This window comes from Euphorbia lathyris, chromosome 8, assembly GCF_963576675.1.
Source record: "Euphorbia lathyris chromosome 8, ddEupLath1.1, whole genome shotgun sequence".
Lineage (NCBI taxonomy): Eukaryota > Viridiplantae > Streptophyta > Magnoliopsida > Malpighiales > Euphorbiaceae > Euphorbia > Euphorbia lathyris.
Window position 1 is genome coordinate 25,276,915 of NC_088917.1, and position 18,292 is coordinate 25,295,206.

General features: G+C 38.6%; 1 protein-coding gene across 1 annotated transcript; it reads left to right on the forward strand.

The window, feature by feature from the left end:
* The first annotated feature begins 2,955 nt into the window (after nucleotides 1–2,955).
* LOC136203893 (uncharacterized) lies at nucleotides 2,956–17,969 on the forward strand. Its single transcript, XM_065995110.1, has 8 exons — nucleotides 2,956–2,980; nucleotides 3,837–4,192; nucleotides 4,301–4,386; nucleotides 16,719–16,797; nucleotides 16,880–16,939; nucleotides 17,069–17,190; nucleotides 17,292–17,363; nucleotides 17,759–17,969. Exons 1-8 carry the CDS (start codon nucleotides 2,956–2,958, stop codon nucleotides 17,823–17,825), a joined length of 867 nt encoding a protein of 288 aa, XP_065851182.1. The 3' UTR covers nucleotides 17,826–17,969.
* The last annotated feature ends 323 nt before the right edge of the window (nucleotides 17,970–18,292 follow it).

The window sequence follows — 18,292 nt, forward strand, 5'->3', positions numbered from 1 at the left end:
ACAGCATAGAGTCCCTTTGCAAAATAGAAGACCTATAGAGAAAGGGAATAAAAACGCAACAAAAAATTAGCTTGTCTCACATTAATAAGCCATAACCAAAGACAACAACATGCATAAGCTGTATATAAACTATATCTACTAAGAATGGAAAATAGCATTCAAAATCTCATATCCTATACAAAGACAAAACAATATATGTTAATAATATGTGAAACAACAGCAAAACATGAGTGTGTATATTATTGATGAATAGGTGATATAAGTATAAATTTGTGAAGAGCTCAAATGTTTATTCTCATAGACATTTTATCTTTAATATGTATCAATATAAGATACATAGTAAGATGACTTGTTTACATTTTGGTATTACTCTTTCCATTCCATGTATAGTTTCTTTTTCACATGCTATCTAATGGTATTCCTATGAGCATACTTTCGAAAGTTGATTATGTATTTGATAAAATTCACCAAATCAGATACACAACTAAGGAAACAGATGCACACCAACATTTACCACCAATGGGGATTTATGACCAACTACATGCCGCATCATACAATAAAAAGTCCGGGATAAATTAAATATCTGGAACTATGGAGATTGCGATCCATCTTGTGATTCATTAGATGATATAATGTCCATACGCAATAACTCCATCTCAGCTCTTAGATCTCTAACCAATCTCATCACACCGTCAAGACGAGACTCAACCCCATCTAATCGCGACTGGTCTGTTTGCCGATCAGCTATAAGACTCTGCATGTCATGCTCTAACGTATCGCTTGTTCAGTCATTTGTGGCATCTGAAATACGCTTGAACCATTTGAGAATGGTACACCATCTTCGGATCGAGGTTGAGAAGCATAAAAGCCTGATCTATCTCCCAAACCGTAAATTCTAGATCTGTTGTTAAATCCCCCAATGGATGCATAATACACTCTTTGCTCATCAATAACTTGATCAGTAGCTTCTCGCATACTTTCTCGTGTGACAGTTACCCTCTCCTGTAAATATGATTAATTAAACCAATTAGTTAACATTCAAATGATATAAATTGTACAAATGTATACATTTAAGAACTTATATTTATAAGACGAGATCTCTCGTCAACCCATGTAACACCATCATGGTTCCTTATATGAGTGTATACAAACAGCTCATACGCATTTACTGGACGACCTAATTCATGGGTCTGCAAGATATAAAAAATCAGTAATGTGTACAAAATTAACGGGGTTGTATAATTTGTGTAATTAATTCATATCAGATGCTATACACGATTGATTTTTCCTTGTATTTCCAAAACTTAATCACAATAATGTCAATTTAATTGGATTCTGATACTTACTGATCAATCATATTACATGACTTAATAAGAATAGATTAAAATATATTTATTTGCAAGTAAAGGAAAAAATATATTAAAATATATAAAAAAATCCAGCTTCAACTTTAGATGGATTGTAAAAGTAAAACTACAAGAACATATGTATATTAAATGAGGTGTTTTGAGATTTTTAATGAAACATGAAGATAAAAAAAATCAGAAGATCTTGAATAAATCATGAAGATGAAAAAAAAAGTATCAGGAAGATCTTGAATGAATCAATAACTTACTAGTCTTTCGTGATGCTCTCTCATTGACAAGAAGAAGAACACATTTTTCTATATATGGTATTATTGTCTTTTATTTTCCCCTTTAGGTGATGTGTATATCTGATAGCTTCATGTGAGTTTTGTTTTCAAAATAGATAACAGGAAAGGCCTCCATGTTGGATGAAATTATCAATAACAAACCCAAAACAAAGAACATAAAGCAACAACAAACCCAAAACAACAAACTTAGGAACAACAAACCCAGAATAACATAAACAATAACAAATCCAGAACAATAAACTTAGGAACAACAAACCCAGACAAAGAACATAAAGCAACAACAAACTCAGAATAACATAAAGCAACAATAAACATAGAACAACAAACCTAGAACAATAAACTTAGGAACAACAAATCCATACAAAGAACATAAAGCAACAACAAACCCAGAACAACAAGCAAAATAAAAACCAAAAAGCTAAAATTTACCTGATAATGGAAGTATTAATGTTTGAAATAAGAGATTTCTTAAAACCCAGTACAAAAACCGTCGATGATGGTGAATGTGAAATTAACTGTGGTTTCAATGCTTGGTAGGAGTCTTGTAAATTTAAAGTGAATAACCAAGTTTGAAGAGAAGAATGAAGGTTTTAGGTCAAGAATCACCCTTCTAGTTGAGAATCGAATGATTCTTGAAAGGGTTTAGGGTTTCTGTTGAGAGCATATCACAGGGAAGAAGAAAAAATTAGGCATGTGACAAATGAGTCGAATAAAACATTCTATATGTATATATTTTTTATTTAATATAAAATAAAATTATAGCATTTTATTTGTCTTTTGACGGAACTGGAAAAAAGTCACAGATTTGAGACAAAAATAATTCCGTCTCATTTAATGTCTCAAAAGACGACGGGATTTCTCTCGCCACTATATTTTGACAAAATAATTCAATCCGTCTTAAATTCCGTCTCTCACGTGTAACAGAACCATCTGTGACGGAATACCATCTCACATGCGTGATGGAATAATTTCCGCCACAACATTCCATCACATATTCATGAATTTCTAGTAGTGAACAATAATCATTATCATAATGCTCATCATAATGATCATGATTATCATAATCATCATTATCGTAATTTTGATAATCATCATCATTTCCACCATCATTATCAAAATTAACATGCCTACGGGTATCAATTTCGATAGTGGGATCATAACTTACTTGTGGTGGTTTGCTCGGACTGACATGCCCGTCCTCATGGCATCGCAATACTTCCACATCTATTGTTCGTAGACTTAGAGTAACATACAGTGGAATCAAATCGGTCGAATTCATTCAGTATTACTCTATAAATCCCATGACATCTTCATCATCATCAATAGGTGCTACTTTTCCATGCACTTTATTTCGACCGTATGTTCCTTGCATAGATATTTATAGGTCGTATGATGTTGAATCAACAAGCATTGCAATATAAACTTTTTCTTTTAACTTTTGCAAATCAATTTATGTTGACAAAACCAGCAACTTCAATTTACCACCGACATATGTCATCACATCTCTCACTGTGTTCCATTGGCCGTTCTAAGATAAAAAAAACACGTACACTTCTCTTTGATTGACATACTTCTGCATTTATGAAATGAACACATAATCAAAACAATATTGTCGCAAGGATAAATCAAATGCGACAAGGATTAATCAATTGCGATAAAAAATGCGACAAGAAATACGATTGAATGCAATGTTGTCGTAGGTGCGATGACACATGTCGCATTTACAACAACTAAATGCGACATATCGAGCGGAATGGGGAAATCAGATAATGACAGATTCAACGCAACAACATTCAACTAACCAACTGCGTATTCGAATAATGTGTATATAAAATGAAGAAAGAATTTGAATGATGCATGAATATGCTTAGATCTTGGGTTGAATTGATAAATTTTGTTGTAAGAATTTGAAATAATTGAAAATGAGGTGGTTGGAGATTAGGTTATATAGAACTAAGAGTATTTTTTGTCCAAAATAGATGAAAATGTCTAATTTGATAAAATGGAAATAAAATGTATCAAATATGTTAATAGACCCCATCAACTGGTCTAGATTTGTAATTTGCTCCCAAAGAAGGGCTTATGCATATTTCTCCTCCGAAAGTCCGAAGTGCCTAAAACCTCACTCTATCATAAACCCAACTTCAGCTTCCTTAATCCTTCTCAAATGATTGTCTTTCAGTTTCAGCATTGTGCTTGCGCATCATTTCTTTACCCTCACCCCAAATTACCTGTCATCGTATCTCCTCTCGACTTCCACTCATCGCATTTCCAAAGCACAACCACTCTGCTCTAACCACCGATTCACTCTCTGCTGCTAAACAGAATCAAGCTCAGAGGAGAAGTACGCAAAGAGTGAAGTGCGAAATTGAGGGAAGCCAAGTGAATTCCGATGATGATTTCTTTGGTAGTTATGACTACAACGATGATGGACAAGACTATAAAGGGAGACCAGGAGAAAAGAATTTTGATAGAGACCCTGAATACGCTGAAATTTTAGGGGATTGTATCAATGATCCCCAAAAAGCTCGAGATAAGGCAAGTTCTTTTTACTTTTTGTTTTTGGTTTGATTTATATTTATGTTCAGGCTTTATCCTTTTAGGTAAATGACTGTTTCTTATTCTATTGGGATGATGATTTTGCAGGTGGAGGAGAGAGTGAGGAAGAAAAGGAACAAAATTTTGCATACAAAGACTGGTTCAGATAAGCCTATGAAGGTTACATTCAACAAGTGAGTGAGTTTATTTGCTGCTTATTGTAATTTAAAATGGCTAATACACATCTATATTAATTTTCAAATGAAAAGAAACTTAGATATGGTAATGATTTATGAGACTATAGAAGGAAGTTATACATAGATGGATTTGAACTTTGAAGGATGTTTCAAATTTAAGGGTAAAATATATCCATGGCCTCACAACTATAATGCTATGCTACTAACATTATGGCTACTAAATTTCATTTCGAGACTTAAAAATCCTTGAACATAACATAAAAACCGTTAAAACCTGGAGATATGTGTTGAAACACCTTTCCACATAATTTTGATTTGACAAAATTGTTTAAGTATAATTATGAACATATTCTAAACACACTAAGTTTAAATGCTTTGATTTATTCTACTAATGTGTTTGTTCAATGTTGAGTTAAAATTGTTTATAAGACATAAGGATTAAAAGGCCCAAGCCCAATACGAAAGTCAAAGCCCAAGTCAAACAACTCAAGACAACTCGGCCCGCGTTTATCAAAACGATGTCGCTGTGTGCAAAACGCAACTCAGCATGAGAAGGATCTAGAAGACCTTCAGGGAACAACTTCGGAACGAAGCTGCTGAGTTGATTCAACAAAGCGTATAAGACAGCAGCTGGCTAAAAAAAACTTCCAGACAAAGTATTTCCACTTTGGGTAAAGTTCAGACGACACAGTATGCTGTCTAGTTGACTTTACCATAAAAGGAGAGACATTCTGCTGAGCTGACCAAAAGCTGACCGAGGACAGAAGATACACAAATCTGATTGGTCGAGAGCTCTGAGCAAGTCAGGATGACAACGATAGGAAGCCGTTTCCCTCCAACGGTTATTTCGAAATTCGAAATGACTGATGCCTCAAGACGTCTCTATAAATAGTGCCATCAGAAGCTTCATTCGATACAGAACTTGATCAAGCCATTACGCTGACCAAATTTCTACGCAAGTTCTGCAAGCAAGAAGCAAAGCAATCTTACACTAAATTTCATACCTTTTGTGTATAAGTCTAGAGTGATTATTCAATCATCTAAGGTGTCTTAGCAATCATTGTTTAGGACAAACACTTATCATTTCTAGAGATTAGAAAGGAGAGGCTGAGTACTCGATTATAGTACTCAGCGAGAGATTAGGATTGAGTAGAGGTATAGAGGAAGGTACTCTTGTTATACTCAGTTGCTAAGATTGTAAAAGGTTTGAGGCTCTACCTTTAAAGAGCTCAGTAGAGGATTCGAAATCTCGGAACTTGTTCCGGGGACAGGACGTAGGCTTAGAAGAAGCCGAACCTGGATAAATCTGCTGAGTAACGTATTTCTTACCTTAAACTCCTTATATATATTGCTTGCTTAAATAACCAAAAACTGACCAAGTAAAGAGGTCAAGCTGAGTTGTGCGCATCGAACATCTGAGCTCAGGAATAGACTTTAAGTGTTATCTCCTGACTCAAGTCAAGAAACTGACCTAGTCACCAGTTGACTAAGCCAATATCTTACTGATCACTCAGCGCCGCTGTTAAATCCTTTTCTCTTTAGAAAAGAATTCTGCCCTAAGGTTTAAAAAGTTTAAATAGTTCCTAACCCCCCCCTTGGAACTATACTTGCAACGTTATAAGGGACCAATAAGTGGTATCAGAGCTTTAAAAGCTCACTGTAAAAGGTCTAACAACCTTGAGATGATCCCTACCATGGGCGAAAACAGTACTCGGTTTCTCCCAGGAAACCAAACAACTCAGATACTGCCTGAGGGGTTGTCCATCACTCGGCCTCCCCTATTCTTCGGGTCTAACTATACCTTCTGGAAGAATAGGATGAAAAATTTCATTCAGGCTACAAATATGAGTGCTTGGCTATCTATAGTTCAAGGCCCATTTGTACCTGTCGAAGTTGTGGCTGGCCTAACAGTTGTAAAAGCTGAGGCCAAATGGATAGAGGATGATCTCAAGAAGCTTCAAAATCACGCTTCGGCTATTAATATGCTTCACTGTGCACTCGATGCTGCAGAATATAATAAAATCTCAAGTTGTGAGTCGGCGCAAGAGATCTGGAAGAAGTTGGAAGTCACCTACGAAGGAACAAATAAAGTAAAGGAGTCCAAGGTGAACCAGCAGATGAGACTGTACGAGCTGTTCGAGATGAACAATGATGAGGGCATATCTGACATGAATACAAGGTTTACCAACATCATTAATGAGCTCAAGAGACTTGGGAAAATCTTCACTGAGGAAGAACAAGTCAAAAAGATACTCAGGAGTCTTCCTAAAGACTAGCAAGCAAAGAAGAACGCTGTTGAGGAAGCTCAGGATTTAACCACCTACAAATATGACGAACTCATCGGCTCGTTGCTGACCCATGAGATATCTATGAAAAACTTCGAGGTGAAGGAAAAATCTGAAGACAAGAAGCAGAAGTCTCTTGTCATGAAAGCTGACTCCACTGACGGGAGCTCAACAGATGATGAGGAGATGGCTATGTTCACAAGGAAGATGAAAAGGCTCTTCAGGAAGAATGACAAATATTCTAAGAAGCCATACAGAAAGTTTGATAAGTATAAAGCGTGTCCAGCGACAACAAATACAAGAAAGACAACTCAAAGCCCATTACATGCTTTGAATGTCATCAAACTGGCCATATAAAGTCAAGCTGCCCCACGCTGAGGAAAGATAAGAAGAATGGCAAAAAGGCAATGGTGGCTACATGGAGCGACAGTGATGAGTCTTCATCAACAGAAGCTGAGGCCATCGAGTCAGCGAAGATATGCTTCATGGCTGACGAACTTGCTGAGCCATGCGTCTCTGAGCATGCTGACCCCTCCGTTGAATCTGACGATAAGGAGCAATCAAATGAGGTAATATCACTTTATCTGCTCAGAAACGAAATGGGTAATGCCCTGAGTGATCTCTATACACTTATTAAAAAATGTAATAAGAAAATTAGAGCACTCAGCAGGCGCTGTGATGAGGTTGAAGAGGTTAAGCTGAATGACCTCAGATTCCTTCTTCAGGACAACTCGACTTTGCATGATAACATGAAGATCATACATGAGTCTGTCTCTGAAGTCCAATCAGTTTCAAAGAAACTAAGAAAGGACGTCACAACTATCCAGAACCAATTAAAGGTTCCAAATAAAAGAAACATTCCTCTGAGAACTCAGTACCAAGGTACTCAGCAGAGATGGAATCCCCAGCGGAAAGTCCAGTGTGACTTTTGTGGGAAGAAAGGACACACCACTAAGGTGTGCTGGCACGCTCAGCACTGGGGTGCTGACCAGTCAGTGAAACATCCTAAACAGAAGGTCAGCTGTGACTTCTGTGGAAAGAATGGCCATACTGTCCATGTATGTCGCCATAAAATAAAATATGATGCTTTACCTGTTGCATCTAACAAGCAAGGACCCAAAAAGAATTGGGTACCTAAAAGTAACTAGTTACAATGCAGGTAAGCCTGAGATGTGCTGAGAAGTCAAAGATGTGGCATGCTCGAGGCATATGACTGGTGATGAAACTCAGTTCATCACGTTTGAGCGTAAACGAGGAGGAAGCGTAAGTTTTGGAGACAACAAAAAGGGTAAGATAGTAGGGTCAGGAACCATTGGAGGTAACCCCACTATTGAGTCAGTCTCCCTAGTCAGCGGACTCAAATATAACTTACTCAGCGTAGCTCAGCTATGTGACAATGGGAGAAAAGTTATATTTGATGCTACTGGATGTAAAATATACGAGGGTACAACAAATGAGTTAATCTTAACTGCCCCTCGCATAGATAATGTCTTTATGCTAGACTTAGAGAAAAAGTTTTCAAAAACTGTATGCTTAGTATCAAAGGAAGAAAATTCCTAGCTATGGCACAGGAGACTTGGTCATGTAAGCATGGACCTCCTGACCAAATTAGCAAGAAAGCAATTGGTTGAGGGACTGCCTGAACTTAAATTTGAAAAAGATCAATTATGCCACGCTGGAAAACAAAGCAAACAATCTTTTCACAGCAAAAATATTGTCTCAACTAAGCGTCCGTTAGAATTACTACACTTGGATCTCTTCGGTCCAGTCCAGCCGCTGAGTCTGGGTGGAAGAAGATTTTCTTTGGTCATTGTAGATGACTTCTCTCGGTACACTTGGGTCATCTTGCTGAGTAGCAAGGATGAAACCTTTGAGACATTTTCAAATTTGGTTAGAAAAATTGAAAATGATAAAGACCTAAAATTAGCTCACATCCGTAGCGATAATGGTGGAGAATTCAAAAACCAAAAGTTTATTGAATTCTGTGAAGCCAGCGACATTGACCATAATTTTTCTGCTCCTAGAACACCTCAACAAAATGGGGTTGTTGAAAGGAAGAACAGAACTCTGGTTGAAATAGCCAGGACAATGCTAGATGAGCATAGGCTTCCAAAGTATTTTTGGGGAGAGGCTGTTAACACAACGTGCTATATTCTTAATAGGGCTCTAGTTAGACATATATTAAAGAAAACCCCCTATAAACTTTGGAAAGGACGAAAGCCCAACATTGGATACTTTCGTGCCTTTGGCTGTAAATGTTTTATTTTAAATACCAAAGATAGCTTAGCAAAGTTTGACTCAAAAGCTGATGAGGCTATCTTTTTGGGCTACTCAACAAACAGCAAAGCATACAGAGTTTTTAATAAGCGAACTCAAGTTCTAGAAGAGTCAGTACATGTGGAGTTCGACGAAACTAACCCTGCAGGTAGATACCAGCCGCTGACCGAAGATGATCCACACTCAGTACCCGCTGACCAAGAACCAGCTACTGAGTCATTCACTAAAAGGCTGACCAAGAGTAAGAGTGAACCTAAGATTACTTTCACTGACCCATCTACTTCTGCAGAGATTGTTGAAACACAGACAGCACAAGACATAAATCTACCTAAAGAGATAAGGATTCCAAGAGGGCACTCAGAGAGTGCAATCCTTGATTCTACTGGGAATACCCTGATGATGAGGAATCAACTCAGGAAGTACCTCAGCAATGTAGCCTTCGTCTCAGTACAGGAACCTAAGAACTTCGCTGATGCTGAGGAAGATGAATTCTGGATGAGCGCAATGCAAGAGGAACTTGACCAATTCAGAAGAAACGATGTATGGGAGCTAGTGCCACATCCAATGAGTCAGAAGACCATTGGAACAAGATGGGTCTTCCGCAACAAAATGGATGAGCAAGGAAATGTAGTCAGGAACAAAGCAAGGCTTGTAGCTCAGGGCTACAGTCAGCAAGAATGTATTGACTACGGTGAGACCTTTGCCCCAGTGGCAAGGCTAGAAGCTATTAGGATCTTATGTGCATATGCATCTTACATGAACTTTAAATTATTCCAAATGGATGTTAAGAGTGCATTTCTTAATGGAGTTATAAACGAGGAAGTTTATGTTAATCAACCTCCAGGGTTTGAGGATCCAAAATTCCCAAACCATGTTTATAAACTCAAAAAGGCTCTGTACGGCCTCAAACAAGCACCACGTGCTTGGTATGAGAGGCTGACCAGTTTCCTGCTGACATAGAAATTATGTCAGGGGCAAAGCTGATACAACCTTATTCATTAAGAGAAAGGGTAAAGATACCCTGCTGGCTCAAATTTATGTTGATGATATAATATTTGGTGCAACTAACGAATCGATGTGCAAGGAATTTAGCAAACAAATGCAGACTGAGTTTGAAATGTCGATGATGGGAGAACTCAACTTCTTCCTCGGACTTCAAATAAAACAAGGAAAGAATGGCATCTTCACCAGTCAAGCTAAATATGCCAAGGAGATATTAAAGAAATATGACTTGGAAAATTGCAAGCCAATATCCACTCCTATGGGCACTGACACTGTCCTCTGCGCTGACGAGAATGGTAAGTCAATAGACAGCAAATTATATCGAGGTATGATAGGCTCTCTACTTTACTTAACAGCCAGTAGACCGGACATTCAGTTCTCAGTATGCTACTGTGCTAGATATCAATCTAACCCTAAGGAATCTCATTACATAGCTGTAAAAAGAATCCTTAGATACTTGCAAAGCTCAGTGAACGCAGGTTTATGGTATCCCAACACACATGGCTTTACACTCGTTGGATACACTGACGCTGACTATGGTCGAGACAAGCTAGAACAGAAAAGCACCTCTGGAGGATGTCATTTCTTAGGAAGCTGTCTTGTATCTTGGTTCAGCAAGAAGCAGGCGTCAGTAGCCTTGTCTACCACTGAAGCTGAGTACATTGCTGCTGGTCACTGTGTTGCTCAAGTCCTATGGATTAAGCAACAACTTGAAGACTATGGTGTTCAAACAAAGACAATTGAGGTCAAATGCGACAACAAAAGTGCAATTGATCTATCAAAGAACCCAATTCAACACAGCAGAATGAAGCATGTTAGCATAAGGCATCACTTCATTAGAGACCATGTACTCAAAGGTGAGATAAAGCTGACCTACGTCCCAACGGATGAGCAGCTTGCGGATATCTTCACAAAGCCACTGGCTCGTGAACAGTTCAGCATACTGAGAGAAGCCATTGGTATGTTTAATCCTCTTCAGTAAATTCCAGTTCTAAAATGTGAAATTATGCTGAGTGAATTACTATGCTGAATGATTTATGCAAATGCATGCTGAGTGATTGTTATGTTGTGCACTTAACACAAAATACACATCAATACTGAGTCAATATGCACACCAAGTAGTAATCTTAAACTGAGAAATCGTTCCTTCATACTACTGACCACTCAGAATTCAAAACGCTTAGTATTCTAAACGCTGAGTGTTAGATCTGTTGCACTTAATGCTTAAGCACGCGAATAGCCACCTAGGATGACGTGCGCACCGAATGTGTCATAAATGCCAGGATCTTTGTCGGTTGACAATCCTAAGGCAAAACTGACACATGGATTCGTTAAGATCCACACTTCACCGCTATAAATAATGGGTAAATCCCCATTGTTATCTTCTTTACGTCTACCGAATTTTAAGGCAAAGAGCTTTCTCTCTAAAAAATTCTCAAAGCTTCCCAAACGCATTCTTCAACTATGACTAAAGTTTCATTCAACATTTCCGGTGTCGGCCACCCTAAGCACAGCTCCGATGAAACCTCCAGGCAAACCTCTGTGCCGGAATCTACCAAAGTCACTACGCCGAGCAAAGGAAAAACTGGCCAAACCTCCTCTGGTAAGGGCAAGCCTGACAAAGTCAGGACCTATTCAAAGGTCTTCGAAAACGTCCGAGAATGGAAGGTTGAGCCCTCAAGATGGGTATCTAAAGCCTTCGTACAATCCGAACAACCCTTCTGTGAGTGGATTTCGTAGAATGAATGGACTGAGCTGTTTTCAATTAGGGATCCCACCTATCTTGACCTTCTAAAGGAGTTTTACCACAACCTTCGCGTTGCCGATGATAACCAGGACTACCTGGTAACCGTGATGAAAGAGAAAACCATCTTCATCAACCCTCTCTACCTAGGGAATCTGCTCAAGTTAAAAACTGAGGGAGCAAGGCTAAGGAGATCTGGAGATCAGGATGGTACTGGGTACGAGGTCAACTTCTGTAAACCGGAAGGCCACTCAGGAGAAGTATCCAGTTCCTCTATGGGTCAGCACCAAAAGATGGCTCACTATCTGCTGAGTTACTTTATCTATCCCAAGATTAACTGCACCACCTCAGCAACAAACTTCGAGCAATGCTTCATCTGGCATATGCTGACGTACAAGCCGATCAACATGCCAGTATTCCTCATTGTTGGCTTCCTAAGGAGTACCGGAACTCTAAGGCTAGGATCGCTCATCACCAGGATCCTCATTGATCATCAGATAGACCTGACTGATGAAGTAAAAGCTAAAGGATCTGAGATCATAGCAGCTTCGCTGAGAGCGTTGAAGTTTGGTCAGCCTCTGAAGAAAGGAAAAGCTGTTGCTGCTGCTGCTGGCCAAGCTGAGCAAACAGTTGTTCCGCAGAAAGGGAAAAGAACTAAGGCCCCCACTTCTCGTAAGAGGAAAGCTGTTGAGACTCCTTCACATGATACTGAGTCTCCAGCTAAGAGGCAAAAGTCAGCTGGTACTAAGGGTCAGGAGAGACCTAAGTCAGCTGAGAAAAGGAACAGGCAAGATGAGCCTGAAACTGAGGACAAAACTAATGCTGATGTGCAGCCTCAGAAGAAGCATAAGTCTTCTACACTGACTACCCTCGATGCTATCCCTACTGACATTGTTGTGCCTGGTGACTCTCACTACACTCAGTGTTTAGGAACTGTGTCTGAGGAACAAGAAGAAGAGGTGCATCTGGACGACCAGTTTATTGCACAAGTTGAGGAAGAACTAGATGGTGATAGTTCAGAAGATGACGAAGAAGAAGAGGCCAGCGGTCAAGATGACGCTGAGGATAATGAGGAGACAACCAGTGAGGTTGAAGCTGAGCAAGCCAATACTGTGTTGGCTACTGGAGAAGAACAAGAACTTGACCAACACAATGTTGATCAAGTCCAAGAGCTAGCTGACCAGCTAAATACTGAGCAAGAAGAAACTTCTCCATCTCACTCAGGCGAATCTATTCTGGCTGACAATCCTCCTCGCAAAAGAAGATTGGTTAAAGCAAGTGAAAAGACAGTCAGTGAGCCTCCTGTACAACCACCAACTCTTCCTGACTTCGTTATTCAAAAGCCAACCCAGGACCCTTCTGCAGTTAAGCTAAAATTTTTCAAACGATAACAACCTTCTACTGCATCAGCATCTATAGAAAAGCAAGCCTCTGTTTCTTCTCAACAGGAACATGCCGACTTGAGTGCTTCCGCCAACTCAACAAGTCAGGTTGAGGTGATTACTGTCAATGCTGTCCATCCAAGCATTGTGCTGACTCCAAATGTATCTGCCCCCGTCAGCACTGACAGTATTCGAATTTCTACTTCATCACTCAACAACTCTGCCGATCTATCAACCCTACCAGAACCTCAAGTGCAGATTGGAACAACACTACCAGTCACTGACCACGTCATTCCTCTAACTCCTCTTCCTACCGGTCACACTGATGTCACTAAAGGCTCTCAAAGTTATCTAAATGCCACTGAGTCTGGCAAAAGAATAATCGACTCAGTGCAAGCTTTGATTAAAGACCTTCAACAATCTCCTTCTCTTGCTGCTGGATCTTCAACTATTGAGACTACTCAGATTTCCCAAGTCACTCAGCTTCTCAACGAAGTTAAGGGATTTAAGGACTTGCTGAACGTCATCATTACTTTTCAAGCACAGCAAGCTAAGCAGGACGCCATCGCCAAGCTGGCTGAGATCTAGCTGACAACCGTTCAACACTTAAATGCTCTACAACAACAAGTTCAGAACTTGTCAGCTGCGAACCAAGGCTATGCAACCTCTGCTGAAGTCAAGATGCTCTTTGCTCAGCTTCACACCGAGCAACTCAAGACCAATGAGCAAATGGTCTCTTACTCTCAGTGCTCAGTAGAGCAAATTGGTGAAGCTGTTCGATTGCTGAATCTGAACAAGCAGGAGATGGACACTGACGCAATGAAACAAAATGAGATGCTGTCTATCACAAGACAAACCTTCAATCACATTCGACATAGCAATATTCAGCGTCAGTACTTTGACACCTATTTACTCAAAACCTTCCATCAAGTCATTGCTGGACTGACTGATGCGCTTATATGGATTGGTAAGTCTGAAGCTTTCATCGTCAGTATGATCAGCGCTGCCAAACTCAATATACCCGCTGAAGTCTCAGATCAGGGAGTTGCCATTTTTGATGGTGTCAATGAAAGCGCTGACAGACTTAAAGCGCTATCCAACGAACTGACCAGGGCCGTCTTAACCGACAGCTTTAGGATTCCTCCTCCCGATGCTGACAAAATGGGGGAGAAAGAACAAGCGAGAACACAGCATGGGTCTAGTCAGTCCCAACAGAAGAAAAAGAAATAGATATATAGGCTAGCTAAGTAAGTAGTTTGTATATGTAGTCTGAATGCCTATCTTTGAACTTTTGATTGTAAACACTGACTACCTATATTAAATATCATACTTGCATCTTCTGTTCAAACTCTGAGTTATGAATTATTTGTATACAATGCTGTGTATTATGTTATTTAGTATCTTCAATTAAATCAGCTATGTTTAAAGGCTTATAAAATTTATTGATTGAACCAAATGCTGATAACATGTTTGACACTGACCTATATGTTTATAAAACATTGCCTTATAAAACTCAGTGAACAACAAATTACTCAGCGCCCTCTGAATGATAAAACCTTCCGCTTTAACACTGAGTAAAATAGAATATGTTCCATAAGCTGACCTATATCTGAAAACTGATCTTAGACTTACTCGTTTAAACCTTAAATGTTTAGAGTAAAACTAAGTCAGTAGCTCAACCCTTACGGGGGAGTTTGCTAAGTTATAATAGGTCAACTATCATGGGGGAGCTCAATACTGAGTTCCTTGCTGAATAGTTTTGCCAACATCAAAATGGGGGAGTTTGTTGAAACACCTTTCCGCATAATTTTGATTTGACAAAATTATTTAAGTATAATTATGAACATATTCTAAACACACTAAGTTTAAATGCTTTGATTTATTCTACTAATGTGTTTGTTCAATGTTGAGTTAAAATTGTTTATAAGACATAAGGATTAAAAGGCCCAAGCCTAATACGAAAGTCAAAGCCCAAGTCAAACAACTCAAGACAACTCGGCCCGCGTTTATCAAAACGATGTCGCTGTGTGCAAAACGCAACTCAGCATGAGAAGGATCTAGAAGACCTTCAGGGAACAACTTCGGAACAAAGCTGCTGAGTTGATTCGACAAAGCGTACAAGACAGCAGCTGGCTAAGGAAAACTTCCAGACAAAGTATTTCCACTTTGGGTAAAGTTCAGACGACACAGTATGATGTCTAGTTGACTTTACCATAAAAGGAGAGACATTCTGCTGAGCTGACCAAAAGTTGACCGAGGACAGAAGATACACAAATCTGATTGGCCGACAGCTCTGAGCAAGTCAGGATGACAACGACAGGAAGCCGTTTCCCTCCAACGGTTATTTCGAAATTCGAAATGACCGATGCCTCAAGACGTCTCTATAAATAGTGCCATCAGAAGCTTCATTCGATACAGAACTTGATCAAGCCATTACGCTGACCAAATTTCTACGCAAGTTCTGCAAGCAAGAAGCAAAGCAATCTTACACTAAATTTCATACCTTTTGTGTAAAAGTCTAGAGTGATTATTCAATCATCTAAGGTGTCTTAGCAATCATTGTTTAGGACAAACACTTATCATTTCTAGAGATTAGAAAGGAGAGGCTGAGTACTCGGTTATAGTACTCAACGAGAGATTAGGATTGAGTAGAGGTATAGAGGAAGGTACTCTTGTTATACTCAGTTGCTAAGATTGTAAAAGGTTTGAGGCTCTACCTTTAAAGAGCTCAGTAGAGGATTCGAAATCTCGGAACTTGTTCCGGGGACAGGACGTAGGCTTAGAAGAAGCCGAACCTGGATAAATCTGCTGAGTAACGTATTTCTTACCTTAAACTCCTTATATATATTGCTTGCTTAAATAACCAAAAACTGACCAAGTAAAGAGGTCAAGCTGAGTTGTGCGCATCGAACATCTGAGCTCAGGAATAGACTTTAAGTGCTATCTCCTGACTCAAGTCAAGAAACTGACCTAGTCACCAGTTGACTAAGCCAATATCTTACTGATCACTCAGCGCCGCTGTTAAATCCTTTTCTCTTTAGAAAAGAATTCTGCCCTAAGGTTTAAAAAGTTTAAATAGTTCCTAACCCCCCCTTGGAACTATACTTGCAACATTATAAGGGACCAACAATATGTACTATAATTTATGGTGACACGGATAAAAAGAGAGTCATGTAGTTCAATTTGTCCAAATCACATTTTTTTAAATGGATTTTCTTTGGACTTTAATGTTAGTATAACATAAAGTTCAAAGATTTTTGTGTCACAAAATAAAGTTTGGAGGCCATAATGTTAGTAGCGCTATAGTTTAGGAGTCATGGATGTGTTTTATTACCCTGTTCCCTTACTCACTTATCTATAGATGTTATAAGATGTAATTTTATGATAGCAGTATACTCTGTGTTCGACATATCTGCTGTATTTGGAGTTGCCAAACCCATCATCAATTGACTCTAGGTTGTTCAAAGATGAAGGGAACTACTTATAGCGAGAAAAACCTCTTTTCCAGCATGATACGGCTAAAACAAATCGTTTTTCTTTCCCACTTTTATTATGCTTTATTTTCATTTTAAATAGTATTATGAATGGGTCATTATTACTCCTGTTTTGTTAACTTGATTGTATGTCCAACATCACCAGCTTTGATTTCTCAAACTCCTACATTTGGTTTGAATTCTACAATGGTCCGCTAGAGAAAGATATCGCTTTAATCTGTGATGTAAGTAGCTCCTCTTGAACACAATACTGCTTAGTATTTGATTATGAAATTTCTCAATGTATGTAATCCGGCTGACATACAGACAATTCGCGCTTGGCACATCATTGGACGCCTTGGTGGATGTAATTCCATGAATATGCAAGTAAGTTTTGTTCCATGATTTTAAATTCTTGAACTGAATTTTTTTGTCAGTCCCCTAGGAAAAACTTTGAGAACTGAATTAGCATATTCGTATCATTCATATTAATGCCTCTCATGCTTCGGTTTCCAGTTGTCCCAATCAACTTTCGAAAGAAGACCGAATTATGATGCTATTCAGGGAGCAAATGTGAACCCAACCACATTTTACAACATAGGGGATTTTGAGATTCAAGATAACTTGGCACGAATATGGTATAAGGATTGCTTTAACGAACTAGATTACATTATTTTCAGTATTTGAGGGTACATTAGTGTATTTCTCTTGCTTGATAATGTGAACCAAAACATTGCAGGGTGGATATTGGCACTGCAGAGGCATTGATTTTGGATGTTTTGATCAATGCTTTGACACAGATAAGCTCCGAGTAAGCTACCTATGTCCATCCTCAGTTCATTTGAAACTTGTAAAGCATTTTCCTTATTATCCATTGCCAACGGCAAGTTACCATACTTAGGGGGCCTGTTTAATGTTAATTGTTTGGTGTTGCTTGTAGAAATTGGCTGGTTTTCTTTCGAAATAGCTATCAACAGATGTTTCTTAATCCTAACTAAATATTTATGTTATACGGTGTGGAATGAAAAAACAAAATTGAGCTATAAAAAGGAGAACCAAACGGACACTTAGCTCTTATATGACAAAAATGTTTACCTTTGTTATGTATGTACTCTACGGTTGTGAGGTTGTCTTAAAGGCTATGCTTATGAACCTGCAACCTATTATTAACATTATTATGTTCTAAGTTTGATTTTGTTTTGACAGCCATATAGGAATTAAGCAATTGGTGTTTGGTGGTTCTGAATTTGAGAATTGGAAGGATAACTTGTAGGATGCAGGTTTCAGCGTCCACAAGATTTAGTGTCATTCAATCAAAATCTGAGTGAATAATTAGTTGCCACTTTTGTACTTCTTGAGTTACATGTAAATATTTAGGCAAAATGCACATTTAAACCCTCGAAATTATCAGTCTTGATGTTTTATTTTTCTTGAAATAACCATCTGAACTGTTATTTCTAATCTAATTGAGGGCTACAGATCCTCTAGAGTTGGTGGAGTTGTAATCATCTCAACCATTAATTACAAAATGAATGGATGAGATTTGATTGATCAATAAATGATTAATTAAATATTAAAATTTATCAATTAAATCTCATCCATTAATGTTAGAATTAATGGTTGAGATTACAACTCCACCAACTCTAGAGGATTTTCAACTCTAGAGGATCCTTACACTGACATCAAATGGACTGTTTACATAATTACAATTACATCCCTATACTAATTAACTAATCATGT